This window comes from Pieris rapae, chromosome 6, assembly GCF_905147795.1.
Source record: "Pieris rapae chromosome 6, ilPieRapa1.1, whole genome shotgun sequence".
Taxonomy (NCBI): Eukaryota; Metazoa; Arthropoda; class Insecta; order Lepidoptera; family Pieridae; genus Pieris; species Pieris rapae.
This window is the reverse complement of record NC_059514.1, coordinates 6,904,707-6,927,654: the sequence shown is the minus strand read 5'-3', so window position 1 is coordinate 6,927,654 and position 22,948 is coordinate 6,904,707. Positions and strand designations below refer to the sequence as shown.

At 33.2% G+C, this 22,948-nt stretch overlaps 2 protein-coding genes across 7 annotated transcripts; one reads left to right on the top strand and one right to left on the bottom strand.

The window, feature by feature from the left end:
* Positions 1-3,241: 3,241 nt before the first annotated feature.
* LOC110991336 (YLP motif-containing protein 1) lies at positions 3,242-22,891 on the bottom strand. 5 transcript variants are annotated; one of them, XR_002600130.2, is made up of 11 exons: positions 22,543-22,891; positions 20,582-22,358; positions 19,581-20,360; positions 18,686-18,834; positions 17,921-18,109; positions 17,323-17,538; positions 16,893-16,959; positions 16,566-16,672; positions 4,927-5,037; positions 4,161-4,242; positions 3,243-3,502 (listed from the first exon to the last, which is right to left on the bottom strand). XR_002600130.2 is itself a non-coding variant. In XM_022256668.2 (9 exons), exons 1-9 carry the CDS (start codon positions 22,729-22,731, stop codon positions 15,574-15,576), a joined length of 3,633 nt encoding a protein of 1,210 aa, XP_022112360.2. In that variant the 5' UTR covers positions 22,732-22,891; the 3' UTR covers positions 15,492-15,573. The 5 variants fall into 5 exon arrangements, 3 of the variants coding, with proteins under 3 accessions (XP_022112360.2, XP_022112361.2, XP_022112362.2); XR_002600131.2 differs by lacking the exon at positions 16,893-16,959 and having other exon boundaries at positions 3,242-3,502; XM_022256668.2 differs by lacking the exons at positions 3,243-3,502; positions 4,161-4,242; positions 4,927-5,037 and adding an exon at positions 15,492-15,732.
* On the top strand, positions 5,530-12,802 carry LOC110991338. 2 transcript variants are annotated; one of them, XM_022256673.2, is made up of 7 exons: positions 5,530-5,655; positions 10,136-10,238; positions 10,568-10,760; positions 10,909-11,105; positions 11,387-11,470; positions 11,704-11,954; positions 12,194-12,802. In XM_022256673.2, exons 2-7 carry the CDS (start codon positions 10,137-10,139, stop codon positions 12,318-12,320), a joined length of 954 nt encoding a protein of 317 aa, XP_022112365.1. In that variant the 5' UTR covers positions 5,530-5,655; position 10,136; the 3' UTR covers positions 12,321-12,802. The 2 variants fall into 2 exon arrangements, with proteins under 2 accessions (XP_022112365.1, XP_022112366.1); XM_022256674.2 differs by lacking the exon at positions 11,387-11,470.
* Positions 22,892-22,948: the final 57 nt, after the last annotated feature.

Genomic DNA, 22,948 nt, shown 5'->3' with positions numbered 1-22,948 from the left:
TAACTTTATTGAATCACTAAAAAAACAGTATTAACTAAGTTACAGTGCAATTATTCCAAGACATAAAAAAGTTATTTAAATTAGAATCCAGATCCATTGGCGTTGTAGGTTGTATTAAGTATACAAATAATTATTTGTATACTTAATACAACCTACTTACAACGCAATTATAATTAACCTATGTTCATGACCAGAGATACGTCACTGTTTCCCAAAGATTAGAAACTTAGACTTGCGATACCTCAACTTGATCTACAGTGACGTCACTGGTTCCTTGGTACCCCAGGTACTAGCCGATGATGCGTTCTGCTTCACATTGGGATCAAATTTCACTTTCTTACTGCTACATCATGTTTTCAATGTTAGTGGGCAAGAGAAAATGACAGCAAGTATTAAGTAGGTTTATAAATATTACTTTTCAATAAACGCTTTGTAGAATTAAAACTTGATACGAATGTTTTTATCGCTTCTGACAATAAGGTTGGGTCGAGAGTGGCATTGATAAACAACTTTTATATAGAAATTTTAACATGTTATATATATGGAACATATCAAATCCAAAACACTGTTAATATACGCGAGCCACACATCGCGCTAAGTGAATCTGATTTTAAGTGTTTGAACACTCCAAAATAGCCTTAATGAACAGCTACCATTTGACTAAATAATTAAAGTTAGCTACAACTGGTAGAAATGTGTAGATAATCAGGGCTTATTCTATATTCTTGATATTCATCTACGCTTAGAAAACTGATAAATGTGAAAAGACTATTGTCCAAAGGACTCGCAGATAATCACATAAATCATATTAAACATTTCAGGTGAATAATTATTTGCCAAACTACTTGTATTAGCAGTATTTAGCTAGATTTTAAAACTAGATATCAAGGCCTCATTTAATGCGCCTGCGTTTATAACGAAAGCTAACATTTCGCTGTTCCACTGGCCTACTCTCTAATATTTTGTTTACATGCATTCCTTTTGGACTAAACACGTTTATTCGATTATATTAGTTAACCAAAACTAAAGTTAGGGCTTCATTTCTTTAAGACTTTACTGTCCGATCATCAGATTCTAGAACCTTAGGTTTGGTTGCTGCTAGCTGTAGTAAATAGAGCTCTTGGTAGTAAATTCAATTCTGTGTTAACAATAATTATTTCCGGCACAGAAGGCTGAGCTTCGGTTTGCCCTATATATCAAACAATATATCAAGGAAAGATTTTATCCCATTCCGGACTACAGTTTTTTTTGAGAAAAATAAATTTTCAAATATAAGTTAAATTAAAATGTGTTAATGTTTAAATAATACGACCATTCAAACGATAGTTTGCCCATTAAACTTTCCTTTGCAATTTCCTCGATAGCGGATCTAAGAGGAAAGCATTTCATAATAAGCGGAACTCGGAATTGTGCCAGTACTCAAATGCCTATAATCTTAGCCTCTCATAAATGTTTTAATAAACCACAAGGTTCACAGACCTTTTTCAGGTTCATAGAGATCAATCTTTTCAGTGATTTGAACATTTGACTTAAACTTATGTTTCGAAACAACTGAATAGAAAGGGGTCGTATAAATAAACGTGTGTTCTATATTCTAAAATATTATTTAACTCAAATCATGGACCTCTTAAGCAATATTGAAATATTTTCAATATTTCAAAGATTTACAAGCTAATAAGCATCAGGCATATTTTAAGTCTGTAGGCCTCCGCAATCTTTCTCAAGATCTAGGGCTTTGTGCCTATTTTAAATCATCTACAAAAGATATTTATTGATACATAATTATTAATTACCCATAAACAGAGCAATCTCTAATTTATACATACCTATTATAGTTGGTAAACATATCGAATGAACACTACATCCGGCCAATTAAAAGATTTCTGTCACTTTTGGCAGGACTTGATAATGTACATTTCTGAAGTTATTTGGGACGATCTTTGGTATAAAGATTAATCCATAGATAACATATGATTTAAATATGAGCTTTTACTATTACCTACTTTAACTGGTCAATCGTTTTTTTGGTCTATGGGTAGTGGCCCTTTCTGTATTAAAGAAAGTCGCCCGACGCCCGCATTCCGAATTTTACAGTTATCGCGGAAGATGCAAATTGTCAAATATAGGCTCATACTGTGCTGGTTTAGCGTAAGGTGTAAATTATAGTAATTTAGAAATGTGACAACTTATATATTTTCTAAGTGATAAACAGACTTCATTGATGTATTTATTTTTGTAAGTCTAAAATAATTCTAGGGCTGCTTATTAAAAATTATTAGCTACTTCACTGCCGACTATATTAAAAAGAGTGATGTTGGTCTGGCAGTTTGCGCGTGCGTTTCTCATCCATGAGGTCGTAGGTTCGAACCTTATTATAATATAAAAAACCTCATAAGGTTAGTATTAGTGGTAAAAGCCAGTCCCAAAATATTATTGTATGTATAGCATCAAAATATACAAGGAATAACTGTGTCTTCGCTCTAAAATACCAAGGCTAGTTTTGAGTAACAATAACCATAAAACTTAACTACATATTATAGTTGGAATTTGTGGCTTTGAATACGCAGTTAGGTGTATAGCACGTAATAAAATTTAAATCAAATAATTGTAAGCGACCCATCCATAATTCTACCAAACACTATAAAGTCTTTCTACAGACTGTTTTACTCAAGTAATGATAAAACATTGGTTGACATCGAAATTCATATTATATACTTTATATACGTGTATTATAGACATAAGTTTTTATTACTTTAATATCGTAAGTCTCAATACTTCCTACATATATTCATAAAATAATTAAGACATACTATATAAATTCTTTAAGATAAATTAAGGTAATAAAAGGTCAGTTCTTTAAAAAAAATGCTCAATATAATATGTAAAGGATGATTTATTCACCTTAATACAACTGAAGCTTACAAAAAAGAGTGTGTACTTATACACACGCGTTAGAAGTTATAATTCTTTGACGTATGGAAAAAATAACTAAAATGCAGTAGTGATTAACGATAAATATTTAAATTAATCAAAAAGTTTATTGAAATAAATAAATTATTAGTAAATACTATCACCGTCGTACATGAAATTAATTTAAAAACACCAAAATAATATTTATATATACTTATACTGTTACGAAACACGTGTTCTAAATTTAAAAATACTAGAATATACAACTTGAACATAGTTATCGATTTTCAGGCCACCTAGACCTAACTTTACGATGTCGAATTTAGGTGTTGGTGTGCGCGCGGCATCGTAAAAATTCACTCTCATCATTTTTCTCCATCGCGCCAAAAGAACTAAGTTTATCTTTTAAAAAAGTTTATTTTAAGTCAATTTTAGATTGGTCTTCCGATTGGAATTTTATATTCGTATAATTGTTTCCTATTTAAATATTTTGCTTGGAATACCCCGAAAATGAAAGTTGGTGACGCATACATGTAAGCACGAAATGACTTCTTTGAACAGCTCGGTCCAAAATTCGATCGTAACTTCGCATCTGAAAAATAAACTAAATTGAGATTTGCTGTCTGTTTAAAGGCATTGGTAACAGACATGTCTGCACTTATTTCAGTGATATTTAACTCGAAACCATTTTAGTAATGGGATATCGAACCGACTCCCGATTTACACGTATTTTATCTTCATGAAATAATCACTGTTTATAAGCCTATACATATATAGTAAATGAATAGGCACTCGCGGGTGACTTCAATCTTTAAATGATATAAGAGTGTATTAGTACCGACCGTTGATAGGTCATATACAGTAACATCAGAACAAATTAATCTTAAGATATAGAACAGACAGAATCCGCAGGAACGCCGAACAAAACTTTCTTTCACTAATCTGTTTTGACGAAAGAAATTAAAAGTTGCAACAATTGGCAGGTCAATAAGATGAATCATTGTTTTGGTATCGAAATTCATCACTTTCGTTCAAAGCTTATGACTCAAGTGGTCACTTATGTAACTTGTTAATTTATATGTGAAGATTAAATTCACTAGTATTTTGGAATGAGTATGTGATATTGAAAATGACGTACTGAATGACATACGTACGCATTCAGGTATACATTGAGGGCTAAAAAGAAATATGTATTCTTCCAAATTAAAAAAAAACTATCGTTATTACTAACTGTTATTATGATAACTTACTGATTTTTGAAAGAAGTCTTCTTCATGATATTCTTCTTTTGTTTTTCATCGTCTCATAACAACAAGCCGCATCTTTTCAAACCTGGAGAAATATAATCCGTTGTAGAATATTTAAAAACTTCGATAGTTTTTTTTTGTTAGTCTTTAAAACAAACGGGTGACAAATTCTTATTTAAAGTAACTGTTATTTTGTACCATTTTCGCTAATGAAGTAATGGTCATTTAGCCATACATAACTAAGATTAGTTTTGTTTAGGTTCAATTTTTGCTATGTAACTGAAATAAAACACATTTAAGTAGCATAATTTAACAATCATTTAAAATTAAAAAAAAACCTAAATGTACATATATTAGTTTTTAAATAATTTCTGTATAGACGTGTATAGGTAAATAATAAGTAAGCCATGGAAGACTATATGCCATTGTCTCTCGTTTGATTTCCACGTGCGTCTGGGAAATTCATAACAATACCAGTAATATTAGTGAAAATACCATATACCGTGGCCTCAATCTGAAAATGAGCTTCCTTGAATAGCTGAGTAATTTTGCGTCAGTTGTATCATACAGACTTTTTAAAAACTTTAGAAAGAAAAAAGAAAGGGTACTTTTCGTTATTTTTTTTTTTGGTTTTGGAAACAAACTGCATTGATCATACAACAATAGAGATGTAACTTTAAAAAATTATATTGCAATTTTTGATAAGACGACACCCAGATATATCCTATTGTCCTATTTTATAACAAATTTTGTAGGAACATATACTTACTTATTTTAATTATCTCTTGCGTATACTTTAGTAATAGCTGAAGGAATTCCTAGATACCTGTTCATACTTCTTCCATTTAGAAATCATTGTTAATGATCACCCATGCTGCATCTGAGACAAAAGAAACTATTCTTAATTTTCTAATTATTGTCAAAATAATTAAATAATAATCAACACAAATAACAATTCATTTATTATTTATTTCACTCGAGATATATATATCATAGCTTATTTTAAAGCGGCAAAAACAAATATGAAGAAATAATTAAAATGTCGAAGAACTAACAAACATTTTACAATGTGTTAGATATAAGAGATAAAGTTATATGTGTCATAAATTCCCCAAAGTGGGTGGTGGTGGTGGGCAGATGACCACAAATCTTGGTGACTTCTAACTAAAAAGTAGTTAGAAGTCACGAAAGATTTGAGTTGCCTAGTTTTGACTTTATTTCTGACTAAATAAGGCGGCTCCATTTAACACCCATTATATGGGTATTGAGGTCGATTAACGTCCTTGGCAGTCCAAGGGGAGCACATATCAAGCAACGGGATGCAGTGGACACTCAAACACAGTTACCCATCAGAACTGGGTCATACTATATATATGTGAAGTTCAAGGCACCACGCTCATTGCAAGTCAGAGCATCGCACAGTAAACACGCACTTTCACCAGTGATAAGTCTGGAAGATAGTGTTCAGTGATTTGTGTTAAACCTATTTGGAAGCAAGGTAAGACTTTAGGTTAATCCTGGAATGCGAGGATTTAAATATTTAATTTAAGATCCTGGGATGGTGGATTATTCAATGAAAAGAAAAGTTATTATACATTTAAAGTGAATAAATAATATGTAAAAAAACGCTTAGCTGCAAGATCTAATAAGTTATATATATAATCAACGAATATTTTTTTTATAAACTAATATAAAAAATTATGCATAAATATGAAATAATAAGAAAATGCTTAAAACTACTGTGACAAGTATACTAGAGTTACAGATTTTTTTTTTAATATTTGATTTTAATAAAACAATTATGTTAAAACTCCTTTCAGTGAAATTTTTAATTTCTCCCATGTGTATAATGTTTATAATTGCATATTTGGATTTTAATAGTAAATACTTAAAACTATAATTAAATGGGCAAGTGAAAGCTTTCGATGCATAATGAAAGTTAATAAGAAACCTTACGTAACAAAAAGCTTCACCGTAACTCTTTCGAATTAAATTCAAAACAAAAGGCAAATAATACAAAACATAGTCACGAATTTTCTACGGCTATTAAGATGTCGTCAGCATTAGTTCAGCTCTTCTCCTTTATTCATACGTAAAACCTTCACTTTCTAAAATGTGAAAACGTAGGACCCTGAATTAGGCTGTGTCTAAGACAAAACAGGTTTTACATTGTTTAAATATTTTGACAATTCGAACTGAAAAATGCCATAATCTTCGGTAAAATTCAAACATCCTCGTATATGACAATTACTTGATAGTGTGACTCGATAGGACGCTGCTTTTTGATTTCAACTAATAAAAATCTCGCTGAAAACTGAATACTAGATTTTTCTATGTCGTACGGTTATCAACCTACTATTTTCCCGCCATTGTTACTAGTTCATCGCAATAAATTATATCCGTATAATATTGCGGTTAGTTTTACTTAACGGTTTACGCTTGTAATTACTCTAATCCGTAAATAGAGCAGAACTTACTTTATGAAATTAATTCAAGTTCAAGGGAATATATATGTATTTGAAATTTTCTTTTATTTTTCATTAAGTGAACTTTCATTTTACAATCCGGTTATCCGTGAATTTAACGAATCATTATAATAAAATAACTGAACTAATTTTATTTTAAATGGTTCACTCTTTGCATAGCTTACTTGGAATATTTATATTGTATAACTTCTTAAGCGTAATTAAAAGTCATGAAACGTCTCTAAGCGACTATAGTGTAAAGAAAGTTTGAATGGTCAATACACTCGCGTGCCAACACTGACAATTTCTCGTAGGAACATACAAATATCGAGTACAAATTACGAAATAATTATGTAATTTGTACGGTCCGCAGTGACCGGTTAGTAATTCGGCAATAAAAATCTCAACCCTGATAAATAGGGAATCTTAGTACAATAGTAAGATTCTTCAATGAAAGATATAAATTTGTTCAAACAACTTATGAACACTTTTAAAAGAAACTCAGGATCATTTTGTTGTAAAACATTTCTGATTTTCAATGGTAATAAAGGGTTAATAAAATGAGGCATTTGAATATATCAACACTTGGATTAGTATGAACTCGTTATCCATCTTTGTCGCTGTCGACTTGAAAAGTTAATCGAAGTTCATAAATCAAAAAGGTAATATCCATTATTAAATAAGTAGATGGATTACGAGTACGATATCCAAAAAACTAAGTGAAAGTTTTGACGTCTCGTGAGAGGTGCCCACAGGCCGGCGATTGAGTAACCACCTTTCAAACAAAAATTATAGGTTATTCACTTGCATCCTGTATGAAAAAATGAAAACGAGTCCACGGCCGCTTATAATGATCTTGAGAAAGTCGAACTATCGGAAACTTTGATGAGAATCGACTTTTGATTTACATTTTTTAAAGCTAGTAACTTTTGTTACTAATACAATTATATTTTAGTGAAGTATGGTGAAGGACAAATATATCTTAAATTTCATATGATTTTTCACATGCTATCAGCAATGATATTTAGCATCTTTCAATCGTGTTGCTATTTTACCGTGGTAGATAGGAAACGAGTAAAACGTGATGCATAAATATTACACGCAATAAGGCACGTGTTGAAGAATTTCTGGCTTGTTTAGTTAGTAAAATATAATACACTCAGTCGATTTACTATCAAACACAAGTAATTCTATTAACTGTTAAACAAGCACATTATAGCAATATAAAGGTGTTGCACGCATCCAACGCATAAAGAACATTTAATGCATGTAAAAACTAATAGTGCAAACACACATTTTCAATTGAGTCTAAAATATTTGCGGTAAATAATTATGTTAATAAAGCTTTTTCCTTCCATGAATTATTTATACTGTTCATTTATTTGTAACAACACTGCTTAATATTATAAGAAAATCTAGATTAGGGATGTCATACATTTATAAACCTAGAACTCTCCCTTCAAGTAATAGCTTTATATGTATGGAAATAACCACGTAAATTAATGTAATATTTTGACGGTATTTTTATAATCTTTTTATCTCCAATAGTTTCGCATATCACAAATATGCGTTATATAGTCAAAGCACAAATATATAAATAACCAAACTACAGAATACCAATGAATAAATATTTATAAAACGGTGTTAATATCCGCGTGCAAACACGCACAGAAGAGCACGGCATTAGAAAGCGGACGTCGCGAGCCGGCGTCATCGAGCAAGCGAAAATAAGTCTAAACCTATAAAATTCAAATTATATAACAATTATGTAATAGTATATACCCAAATAAATAGCATGACGCCATTACACAATTCATGTTTATTTACATGTATAAAAATTGCTACATTTTGGTTGAAACAAAAAATTCGATAAACAAAATAAACCGCGCATTATTGTGACACTAGTGGCTACTGTCAACTATGAATAAATCAGGGATGTAATCACTTTTCCACGTCGAATTTCCGTTCGAAAGTTATGTTGATTATGGTGTAGCAGGTTATACCTTCGCTCCGAAATTAGAAAAACGTTAACCTTGCACGGGCACACACGCAAAGATATCCGCTTTCACCTATCGCCATGTTTGACTTGCCCAGCGTCTTGTTCTAATACCCACCCCATACATATATTATCGGTATGAAAATGGTATGTGCGAACACCTTGGAATATACTTTAAAGTTATATACACCAAAAAGACGCCGTACCAAATCAGAATCAATAAGCTTTTTAAAGTAAAAGTAGGTATCGAATTTTAATTTTAATCTAAATTAATTATAGAACCATTAATCTCACAGAGGAAGCATGTAAATAGCTTGCCGAAAGTATTTTTTTTATTTAATCACGGTTTTCACAGCGGTGCGCCGGCGCACAAGGTCACTAGGTCAGGTCGATGGCACATTAATTCAGCCATAGCGGTGTCACTTTCATTCAAATGTCTCTTATAAATATATATTATATCTATATAACTATATATTTAGTAAATTTTACAATTAAATATCACTATAATTGAAAATAGTTCATCGTAACTTAATGACCTCGAGGACTTGAAGCAAGTAGAACAATAACTGCTACTCAATTTCGAAACAATAATCAAAGCAATTAATGTGAAAATGGTAATTTGTCATTTGGTTTTCCCATTCATATTTCCGACTTTCTCCTCTTCACACGTTAACCGACAAGAAACGATGTATTGTATTTTCAGTAAGTTTGTCACTGTTATGTACATACATAAAACATAAGCATGAAACAGCAAATTTCTCCTCCGAGAATCTCGCCGGACACTGTCACTCGAAACCAGTATAACGCGCCAAACGCGTAATAAAAACTTGTAAATGCATAACGATTGCTTGTTAATAAGTTCAAAACTACTAAGGAAAATTGGAAAGTGTCCCTAGTTCGCTTACCGTTATTTATAACACCTTATTAACAGGTGCGAGAGGTGACTCTACAGTTAGTGAAGACCGGGTCACCTGTATTCACTGTCGGTCAAACCGCTAACATACTTCCATACCGGATAGACGAGACATCTTGTAATATAATATGCACTATTGTGCTATTTCCTTACTTAATTGGACATTAAATACCTTCATAAACAAGTCAGATAATAAAACTCTATTATTTACCGTCGAAGCCACGAAATAAAAACATTATTTTAATGGTAAATACAACAATTCTAGGTTAAAGCTTCATGCCTCCTTTTTTGGGAATACTTCCACATATGTCTAGCGATGTGTCACTATAGGATAGGTTGACGTGAAAGTTAAACAATTACTTAACGTCAATTATTTTAATTGTACATCCTCTAATTAGTCGACATCCTCGTAAATGAACGCGAGGGGCCACTTTCTACAAGTACCAAACAAGCAATCAATCTACGCGAATCGTTCATCAGAACACTTTCTAATCGTCAGACGCGTGCTCGCTTCGAGAAAATTAGTTTATTCGAAGTAATATTTTGAGATAAAATAGGGTTTTTTGAACTGTGACGATTTATATTAAAGCTTACCTTTTTTCAGGATGCATCAAAAAGTAGCAGGATGGGCGCTTTTGGCCCTTATCAGTTCATCAGCAGTTCTTCACACATTGGCGTACCCTCAACATGCACCTCTTATATCACAGGTATATATTATTCTTTATCTTTAGAAACATATAAAATCTGTGCGGGAACAGTAAGTTCTTTAAGTAATCTGATGATTAATCTACTTAAAGAAAGATGAACAGAAAACTCAAAGATTAAAGAAATATACTATATTTTTTTACAATTTAAGCGACACAAAAGTTATGAATACATAAATCTGCAAATAATTATAAAGGTTCCGTTGAAAACAATCATTAAAATCTGGAAGATTTTGATGAAGTCTAGATATTTTGAAGCCGCCAAAAACTATTGTCCTTTTTAATATAACCAAATAAATCCTTGGCTCAGTACGGAACAATTTTTATTTCAGGCGACCAGCAACGTCCGAACACAAAATCCCCAGTACTACAGCAACTCGCTACCTCTGCCCCACGAGCAAATGGTACAAGAGCGCAAGTTTGCTGAAAAACCCAATGCATTGAAAAAAGTAGCCCTTGACGACATCGACGAAATTCAGAACAACTCTATATCAGATGGCGGATTTTCGTGGTCAAATATGCTTGGTAAGCTAAATTATACCGAATACAAAAAAAACATCTATTAACATAATTGAAACGACGGGCGCTTTGCGTTATAGTAAATAATTATAAAAAGGTAAATACAAGGGATCTAATTATAAAAATATGAATATAACGTGTAAATGATTTTCAGGGATGATAATGCAAATGATTTTCAATCCTGGCACCACTGGACCAAACAAGAGTGACAACATTGACACAGACTCTGTTGCTCCATCTCCATGGGCTAACCTTCTTTCAATGGGCCTCAAAATCTTAACAGCCATCCTCGGGGGAGGTGCTTCCAGCGACGGAATCGATAAAGTTGATAACGGAAACTCCCCGATGCAGGTAAGAAAACCTATATAGCGACGCATGGTCACAAATAGTTGTACAAATGAATCATCATCACGTCTTACTGATCCACTAACATCGATGTAGATATGCATTTACCTTTGCTACTTCGTATTATCAATTTGAAAGCACCTAGAGTACAATTCCTCACCTAGTATCAAGATAAATATCCCGTCGCACCTCAGAACATCCTCAAAAGGTTTTGAGTATGTTCTGATATTTGATTGTAAATAGTAAAGTTTGGTTATGGATATGGTGTTGCTTCTCGCTTGCTTCAGAGTATTTTGGCTGCGGTTCTGTCGACGATGCTCGGTGCCAAAGATCCCGACCAAGTCGCCTCCATGGCAAAGCAAGCTGGAGAGGTAGGCTCCCTTCCTACTCTAATTTCTATCCCATCATTATGTAGATACTATAATACATTATGCAATCCTCATAAGCCAACTACAAAATATAGATTTGACGCAGAACTCCATATTCACGAGGACCGGGAAATCCCATTTCAAGCACTTAATTTAAAGTCCGTTGATATTATAAATATATTTGTTTATGGTTTTTCTACTCCGAGATTAACATCGCGTTCTGTTCACTGTCACAGTTTATTAACATCGTCGTGAACCTGTTGGATGCGTTGAAGACATCTTTCTCCCACCGATCGCTGACCGCACGCTCCATGGGACGTAAAGACTCAGTTAGTGACGCTGCGCTAGCCGGCATTGCCATGATGAAAACCTATGTGAGGTCCTTCGGTACTAACGATGACAAATGTCTTCAAAAATACGTCTGCGATGCGAATAGCGAATGCTCCGCAGATATTGGACCCAAGAGCGTCTTCTGTCAACTCGGAACGTAAGTACATTTTGGTTAAAAAAAATTCCCCGTTGCATGATAGTTCCTTACGATATCCAGTTCAAATATTAAAGAGCTTCATTTAGTTAGAGAGATTTGAGTGAGACAAGTTACAACTTGACGACAGAACTTTCTCTCGTGTACATGTTAAAGTGTCAAATAAGTTAAACGATCGTTCTTGAAAATACGTATAAAAAGGTTTTCAGAAAATATAGCCTTAAAAATTTGATTATTTATAGGTACGCTGCTAGCTTCGTCCTAGAGAGACAATCTGGCGGAACATCCCAACAATTCTATGAAGCAGGGCGTCGAGGCAGGTCTGGCGTTGATTGTCGCGAATTGTATCTTCAATGCAATGAAGTGTAACATGCTAATCATGTAAAAACCAAAACGATATATTAACAAAAAAAACCCTGTAGATATTTAAAAAAAACGCGATTCCAATATTTAGACAGTTCATCATGTCGCATTTCAAAGCTGTTAAAAATTTAAATGCTTCGTAAAATGTAGTACAGTAATAGATGCTCAACCTATCGTTGTAGGGAAGAAATATTCTCGTAATTTATTTAAATTATTTATTTATTTAACTTATTTCTAGTGGTTACTTAGGCATTTTAAAATTCCACTCCCAGTGAAAACTTCCGTCCATACGATAAAATTGGCAAATAATTTACTCTTTATTATTGTAAATCCGCCAATTTATATATTGTAACAACGACTGATGTTATGTGTGATATAAAAATATATCACCTCATAGTTTAGAATTGATATTGTATATTATTGTGATTGTGTGATTGAGGACGTCCTTGTGTGAATGTGATTGTAAAATAAATTAATTTAAATACGAATGGTTTTTCTTTTCATTTCCTGACAAATAAAATATTAAGCTCAGTGTGTTGCAATAAAGTGTTATTAGCCAAAATATAGCTCTTTACATTAATTTCACATGTCATAGTGTCAAGTGCGTATCCCGTTATGAATTATGCGGATCTGAAGCACATCAAAGTTATCAGACCGTGTGCATTAGGCATAAGTATAAAATGTCTCAGTATTGTTTCAAACAGTGACAAAAAAACAACTGCAATGGAGAATTTCGTTTCACATTTGGGCATGGGACAGAAACAGATGGCTGAAAGGTAAGTCGTTTGATAAATCAGAAATACTTTTATTTTAATCCCGAAACAATTATCCAGCAGAGAATTTTGAAAATTTAATACCGACAGTTGACTATCTCTTATGTCTAGTTGCGTTTAGAATATTTAAAATGATAATAACGACGTATAGTGCGTTTGAATACAGTCGTAATTAATTACCTAGGTAACACTGAAAATGTTAAGAAAATATAAAACGGCTTAATGTAGAATCTTGCCAATACTTTTATTATTTTTCGAAGTAATTTCCGTTCTCTCACATCATCGCATTCGATGCAACCACTGAGAAAAGCAGTGGGCCCATGGCATTTTCGTACCCTTTCAACGCATCTTCAGGGCTCGTAAAGCGAATACCTCGAATGTTATCTCTACTTCTTGGGAATAAATGAAAAATGCAGGGCGCCATGTAGAACTGTATAGCAGATGACTCATCATCTCGACACCGGCCATAATCAAATATTCAACAGTCTGTTTTGCGGAGTGCGATGAAGCATTGTCGTGCTGAAGGAGGAACCTGCTTCGAGGGCGCTGCTGTCGAATTTTTTTCAACACAACAGGCAAACAGCGATTGACATCGCCAAAGGTTTCTGGCCGTCGGTTAAAGAATGGGGAATCCATCTGGTACAAAGCTTTCTGACGAATAAATGTTCGTGTAATATTTTTTTTATATTGGCTCATAATAATGCCCAGGCTAGATACGGGCATCTGCCAACAGGTCACTTTCCTATCTTCCTCTATCATGCATCGCATAGGACTGATGTTATCTTCAGTAATCGCTGTTAGTTGTTCGCTGTAAAGGACGTCCCACACGATGATCCATCATTGAGATGGCTACATCTACGCCTTCACTCGTTAAACCAATTGTAAATAGTGGCACGAGATGGGGCTTCATAAAGAAATGACAATCGCAGCCTATCGTAGCTTTAATCATAGCTTTGTAGTTTGTTGTTGAGTAAGCCCACAACCAAAGTCATAATAAATCGTTGCCAAAAATTTTCTCGCATTAGGTTCACTTTCACGTGTAACAAGTGTTTTAGATTTGCCGCCCATTCATAAAAAACAAATGAAAAAGGAATGTAAAATACTACATTATGTTACTAAAGAGTTCTAAAATTGAAATGCAAAAAAAAGTTTTCATTAGCAATGTCTGTAACTGGCCAGTTCTAAACATTTTCATTGTTACCATACTATAACATACCAAACATAAAATGATGATGATGTTTTATAATATATTTTGTTTTTAACAGATACGCCGACTATCCCACTTCACACGACCAACATTTTTACTATACGTATGAGCCTCCATCACATGGACATACATCATCCAAGCAGTAATATGTTTTGATAATTATTACAATTACAGTAAATACTAAGAATATAAAAATATCGTATTTTAAAACTATAATTCTTTAATTTTTATTAAAGTTTAGGTAGCGTTCTATATAGAATATAGACGACATAAAAATTAAGTATTTTTTTTCCTATGTAATATATCATATGAAATGAAAGAATAAGAATTGTTATAAAAGAAATAGTATTCACAAAGTTTGTTATAATTTTTGTTCACAGTTATTCCTCGGGCGGCGGCGAACATAAAAGCAAATCTGCTATGTCCGCGTTGACGCTTTTAGCATTTTTATTCTTCTTGCACATACTTCAACAATGTATCAAGGACCACATGACGGCTATGAGCACATCTCCAATCATGATTATGTCAGCCGGAAAAGAGGGTAATGAAGTACTCGGAAAAACTCGTTTAAAATTAGATAAAACTGTGAAAATCGACACAGACCCCGAGAAAAATGACGCGGAATCTGATGACGAGAAGCATTTGACCAAAATATCAACCTATCATCCATTTAGAAACGTCAATAAATATCGCGATAATTCAGAATTTTCAAAGTTTGTTAACGCTATGGACAAAAAGTGACGTCATATAATAAAGGCTTAAATAAAACAAATGTTTTTACAATAGCTTTATTTGTATAGTGACATATTTAGAACTAGATGGAAATTTTACCATTTACTACAAAATAGAGTTTCGATTAAGCCAAACTTTTTATGAGTATGCAACTGACATTTTAAATACACTTTTAATACTTTATGCAAAACGACTTTGCAAGCTTATATGAACTTAGACACTGATCTAATATACTTATTCAAAATATATTTAAGTGTATTAATTTCAGTTACGATTTCATACGGACTGCTCCGTATAAAACTACGTATTCGTAGGTATTAGAAAATTACTAGATATGCTCATTTAGTACTGAGGCATATTATTAATACCACATGTAAGGCCTGAACTTCCGTCAACAACCCTATTTTAAAAATCATCCTGAATTCTTAAAATATGGTAATTCAGAATACTGACAGCCATGATATATAAATAAAAAGCGATGTTATTTGAACTCTGAACGCACCCACACGTATTATTTAAATATATTAAAGAGAATTATTATGATTATCTAGTTGCGTCTAACGCGTTCAATGTATTTAGTCTTAGTGAGCGCACTGGACCCCATGGTGGGGTCAGTCATTCGATTCCAATCAGTTTGACCGACAACAAATCCGATGGCGCGCATCTTTTCTTGTTCTCTTCTTTCTTCTATATCTGCCCAGCGAACCTGTTTTAATTGAAAAACGATGAAACCCCACATATAAAATGCACCCACCAACTTCCTCTGCTGGTTTATAGAAATAATGTGAAATACGAAAACCTTACCGGGGCCTATTTGTGAGCTCCTGACTAATATAGGATAATATAAAATATATACTCCTAACTCGGAACTAACGGAATAGCTTAAGTACTTACTAAGAAACAGAAAGTAGTCTTACTACTCCTTTGTTTTATGGTGCATTTTACAGCGCACAAAACTGTATGTAGTACTACTGTATCAGTCAATTAGGCGTTCATGGAAAAGGTTATTTTTTTATATTAGAACTGTAATAAAAACGGGCTAAAAATCCGATACTTAAGAGGTAAAACGTAGTTGACCTGTTTGCGCCGTTAGATGAGTTATGTTAAATAAATTATGTATGTTTGAAGTTTATCTTAAATACTCTTTTTTGGTGTTATATTTTACGAGACTTAAATTACAGTAGACACCCGTAATTACAGTAGATTTTTAGGCTGGAGACTTTCATCGCGAGATCATCTCGAAACCCTGAATATTTTACCAATTTGTAGTTGCGCAGTACTTAAATAAAAAGCTATAATTTTCCGCCTTATATGCATAAATAAGTGTTGTTGAATGCTACAAAACAGTATTCATTGCGGGATCAACAATCACGAAAATACATGGAAAATTCAAATTTAAGTATCATTCCACAACGTGGACAAAAAAAATGCAATACCCAGAGCCGATTAATAATCGTGAGATTTAAAACCGCTTAAAGTAAAATATAGGTATGCGAAAATATTTAAAAAGCATTTGAACTTGTAACAAATCATACTTACAGTTTTCTTTCCAGGTTTTGCTTTATTAGGGGTCCATTCGTCTAACTGAAGGTAGTCTTCCATGGAAAGCTTCGGTCGGAGTGGTTTGCTCGTTCCATCAAGCCGGGCTGGAACAAGCCCACAACTTTAGTAATACCAAATATTTATACAATCACAGGGACATGTAAGATATGTTTTTAATCGGGGTACATGAAGTTTAACTACAAATATTGTTTAAAGAGAATGAACCGAACAATTGAATGAAGTTGTAGAAAAATTTCATTTCTGTCATTCAAAAATAATACACAATATATATATAGATATAAAACGTCCGTTACGAACACCTACCTAGTTGGTTGACATCGTCCATTCTCTCCCACTTTGAGGTAAAACTACCTTCGACCTGCCGGGACATCTTGGTAAAGTTACTTGGCTGAAATACAACTCATTAACCTATCCTGGCAAAATTAACTTATTTGCATACATCTAATAAATTTCAAATCAATCAAGCTGAAATGTCAAAAAGATATCTACTAAAAATTGCACATAATTCATCGCGCGTTACGTTTCCGTTTTGGTAAATTTCGATCAAATATTGATATGATCAAAAGCAAAAACTTCGAGGTTATGACGGCTTTTCTCAAAACTATCACAAAAATATAAAACACAATTTAAATGTTAAAATAAAACACATCGGCCATACGTTAGTCTGCTTCAAATATGTTGGCCCAATTTCCGCGCAAATCGCCCAAACCCGTCAAAGGGCCTTATACCTCACCTCTGTTTCTTGAACGTCCTCCATAGAAACAGCATCCTCCATAGTAACGTCCGTAATAGCGGCACTCTGAAGCAACGTAGTCGGGTCGAGGAGGATATGGTGCGCGGGAGTGTCGAAGAAACGCGAGCAGATAACTTGAATATCTTCGAGACTACGATTGTGTATGTTCCGTTTGTGGCAAATTTGTGGATCTAACTCCATCGTGCAGATGTAAACCTAAAGATTTCCCTTTTAGAATGCTTTATTCGATGAACATCATTATACTTAATGTAAATTTATAATTAATTTTTTTGACGTTCATATGTGTTCGTAAGTGTGTAGGTAAACATACCTACACATATGTGTATAAAGATATTTTTGAGTTTGAATAGTATTAAAACTATATCTTTATGCCGCGAGTTATTCCAGTTGGAGTACTCGTAAATTTAAGCGCGCTTATGATATTGGACACATATGTATATTTTGTTGGTTTCATAGCCAATAAAGATTATAATTATTAAAAAATTGTTCTCCAAAGTAAATGTGGGGTGAGAATATTAAGTCATCACAAAAAATCATTCATTCATTTATGTAAAACGAATCGTTAATTTAAACCTACTTGAAATCCATTTTGTCTGGAAAAATTCCACACGTCCGCATAACTTCTTAACTGGTCGTTGACAGCGTCGAAGATCAAAAATGAGAAGTAGCCATCTGTGATGCTCCTCTTGAATGCTCTCTTTAAGGATGTTATGTATGTTTCCTCTAATTGTCCATCATATTCATATTTTAATAAAGGTTTTTTCACCTGTAATTTTTATTTTGTTTTTAAAATACTTTATAATGTGGAATATTTTAAATCGTTGTAAAACTACGATATATTACTTTGTGTTTTCATAAATATAAATTAAAATCTCTCATAGAAAAAAAAATATTATTACTAAGCCGAACGTTCAAATATACATAATGCGAAACAGAAACGTCAATGACCTTTGTTTGATCTATCAGTCAAACAAACGTCGCGTATATCAAAAATGTTTCGGAATTTGACATACGGAACTCATAGGTGTTGAAAGTCCCACTCTAAATCTAACTACAGGAATAAAATAATAATAAAACACATATAGTTAGTACAAGTCCAAAGAGAACGAGATTTGTTAATAATTCATTTTGTAATATAGGCATATTACAAAAAAATATCGAATAATATAATCTTAAAAATTTCTTTTTAAGATTTTATAAGTTAAAAAAATTAAAGTTTAAAGTGTTACTATAAGTAAATGCACAAAGTTTTACCTACCAAATAATTATTATATTGAGATATATTATTATAGAGCTTTACAAATTAAATTACTTTATGCAACTTAATAACATTGATACTAACAATTTTCCCAGTAATCGGATCCTTTTCCTCTGTTTCCCCCTCTTGCATGAAATAGTCATCAATGGACATGATCCTAACTGTACCACCATGCTCAGCTTCCTTGTCACGTATTAACTTCGCCAAATACGATTTTCCACTGCCAGGAGGACCTGCAATTCAATATTATGACTTAACTTTTTTTTAAATAGTAATCTAAGAAACACGCAAAAAAACATCCAATTCCACAGTTAAAGGCTTATTAAAGGAGAAAGGATTTTGACGTACGAAGCATCTGTAAGTATTGACTCTGTATCTAACCCGAAGATTTATCACACAAAGATGTGGCAAGAAAAAAAAAAAAAAGTGAAAACGTCAAAATAGAAACAGATGCGGTATACACCTCTATTTCCATATACATTTTATAATAAATAGCAGTAAAATTATTGTGACACATGACATGTGGTACCTACTCAAAAATATAGATTTTATTTGATAACAACATGGATTTTTTATTTTAAGAATATAATTTTAAAATATTTAAAAAAATCTTTGTTACAAACTAAACCTTACAGTATTAATTTTATTTATTTATTTCAAAATACACACATTATCTTTACAGCCTATGCCTATACGATTTCGAGAAACATTACATAAAATATAATAAAGTACATTAAAATTAAACACATAATATACTTATTGTGAATTCACTGTGCGATAGTGTCGGAGACAGTATTTAGTAGGCGCAAAGTGGATAATGGGGATCTGTGCAACAGACTTTTTCTTGCCTTTGGTATCGCAAAGGCCTTCGTGCTCGCATATATCCCATAGGTACTAAGAAACCTAGTTATTAGAGTATACTCGGGTTGCACACTACACCCCATAATAAATAAATGTAGTGAATGAAATTTAATCTTACCTCGTAAAATAATAACAATTTTTTCTGGCCTCATACTTCGACCTGGCTCCTCTAAGATGTCATCAATCATAACAGTCGGCCTTGGGTTTTCAATTTTATATTTCTTAGAATCAGTACCAATTTCACTGTCCACACTAATAGCCCGTTTTCTTTGCTCACTGTCACGACTTCTACTATGGTTTCTATCTCTGTCTAAACCTCTTATTCTATCCTTAACGTCTCTATCTCTTTGCAGATCTCTATCTCGTCCATAATCAATATCTCTTTCTTTTACATGGTCTACTACTCTATCTCTTCCTAAATCTCTTTCTCTTCCATATTCTCGTTCCCGACCTAAATTGCGATCTCTACCTAAATCACGTCCGTAATCACGGTCTTTTGCAACATCCCGACTTCTAATATCTCTTTCACGAGCATTTTCTCTATCACGCCCAACATCCCTGTCTCTGTCTCTTTCTCTATCCCTGTATTCCTCACGCCTAAACCTATCACGATCATCATGTCTCCTTTCATCCAATCTGTCTTCTAATCTAGGTCTTTCTTCACGGAAAGAGAGTTCATCTCTTTGCGGTCTAGGTCTAAATTCTTCCTTAGGCATTTCAGGTCTTCCTTCATAATCTCGTAAATAAGTGTCTCGAAAACGTCGACTGCTTTCTTTTTCAGTTCGCGGTTTTCTTGTAAATAGTTCATCCACTTCTTTTTCAAAATCTCTTTTTTTATCTTCATCTTTAGATTTGTGGTTATAGTCAAATGTATGTACTGGTTCAATGAATTTACGAGCTGAAAGGTAAAACTCATTAGTATAAGAAATTTTATCAAGAGTGAATAATAACAGCTTAGGACAGTAATTGGAAGTGATTTAATTAATAATATCATTTCAAATTTAATAACTAACTGCACAATATCTTAACTTTTTCAAAGCTATTTTGCTTGTATGTAACAATGAAACCTCAAATAAATTATTTTTAATATTATAAAGCTTATAAAATAATATAAATTACCTTTTAACCTTAAGGACTTGTGCTCATATTCAACAATGATTGACGGTGAAAATAATGGGTCTTCTGACCAAGAAACCTTTGTCGGGACTGGAGCTGGTATATCTGGTCTTTGGTCAAAACTAGTGACTTTGTTTATGCCAGTATTAATTTCTAAAAGAGGTTGAGGAGGAGGTGCTGATTTATTCCCTGTATTTCTCCTCTCAGGATGCCCATACTGATCATAACTGTCAATATTTTCATTGAAGCTTTGATCATACCCATCATGTGGCTGCCTAGAATAAAGCTGTTTATAATTGTTCTTTGGCATTTGACTGTTGTTTTCAGGTCCATTGCGCATGTTAGACCTATTATCAAAATTTGTTTGTCCTATACCATAATCAGCACTTCTATTTTCAAAATTATTTGGTGGATATGGTCTATTTTGCTGATTTATTGGTACATTTGGTACTAGTGGTCTGTTTTCATAGTTGTATGGGGCTGGTGTTCTGTTTACAAAAGTATTAGGTAGTGGTAATCTGGTACCAAAGTTATTGGATGGTGGTGGTCTAATGCCATAATTGTTTTGAGGCTGTTGTTGAACCTGTATATTATGGGGTCGGTTATCATAGTTACCACCTGGTGATTGATTGTCAAAATTACCACCTTGTGATCTATTATCAAAATTATCCTGATTTTTATTAAAACCTCTATTCCACTCTCCATCTGAATGTTGTGTCTTTATGTTTACTGAGCTGTTAATATTTGATGCTTGAATTTGCACCATGGAAAGTATATTCATGATTTTTTCATCTCCAAGAATATTATTGATACCCTGAGAAATTGTTGAATAATCAGGGCGTACCTCAGTAGTTGTGTGAATGTCTGTTTTCTCTTGAGTTATATCAATAATATCATGCTGAGGTGCCTTTTCTGGATGCCGGACCAAATCCAATCCAGGAATTCCTTTAGATGCTTCAGTGGTTAGAAAACTTGGTTTTGGTATCTCATCTTGTTTACAACGCTTATTTGACATGTTCAAGTTACTTTCATTTTTCCTCAATGATGAGAAACTATTATGACCCTGATATGAATCATATCTATCTTGAGAATCAATGCTTTTATTGTTACTTCTAGAATCATCTTTATAATTATTATAATCAGAAGTTTGATTTGGATAGCTCTGAGGCGGTTTAGTAATCTGGCATGGTTGAGTCTGGTTAGAACATGTATTTTGATTTAATGAAGAAATTTGTGTATTACCTGTGCTTGATGTTTGAGACACACTATTCATAAGGCTTGCCCGTTTTTGATTCATCTGTTGTCTTCTCTCTAATAGTTGAGCACGGCAAGCCTCAAACTTCTGCTCATACTCACCATAAGCTCTTTTGTCAGGGTGATTAACATTTTCTTTTTTCCATTTTTCTATTTCTTCTTCCCATTTCTTAAATTGGACATCAAACAACCTCTCTTCTTCAGCTAGCTTCATTAATGCTTCACTGTTCACTGAATTTGTGGGTTGAGGTGGTGCATCACATTTATTCTCTGTATTGTAAGCCTGATTTTGTTTGTTACATAAATTTATATTGCCTGCATTATGATTATTAAAACTTTGATTATACATTTGAGTATGGTTGGATGGCAACACTTTTGGAATATGGGGCTCACAATACAAAGGCTGGTCATTTTCATGTGGTGGAGGAGGAGGCTTTTCTGGTGGAGGCGGTGCTGGGGGTGGAATTGTTGTTGGTTGCGGTGGAACCATTCCTAACTGTGGCATTCCTTGCATTTGATTGGCATACTGCAAAAAATAAATAAACTGTTAAAATTGTACAACACTTGATAGGTGCCACATCGTAAGTACAGTGTTAAATATATATCTTTACAGTTTAATTCTTTATAAAAGGAATATTAAAATCCTTATACTATTTAAACTTAATTTTTTTATATGTACTATGTACAGTAAAAAATTAAAAAAAACGCACTTTATCACCATATTGAGTTTGCCATTGAGCATACTGTTGCTGCCATTGAGCCCATTGCTGCCAGTTTTGCTGTTGCATCAAGCTCCATTGTTCGGCGGTAAGTGAACTCATACCGGTCATATTCATAGTAGAAGGATCAGGAGCTAAAGATAACCCTGGGTTCCATGGACCTGGTATTTGCCAAGCCATTTTTAAAGCTTTTCTTGAAAATATACTCTAAATTGTAAATAATAAGAGTTCGACTATTAATTCAAATTTTACATTGAACATCAATGAAGAATGACATTAGACTCTAGAGTAGGTAGTAGGTATAAAAGTATAACATAGCCGCCATTTTGATATTCCAAAAATCTTCACAGTTGACAGTATCAAATATGTGCTATCACAGAATCGGTAACGATACCTA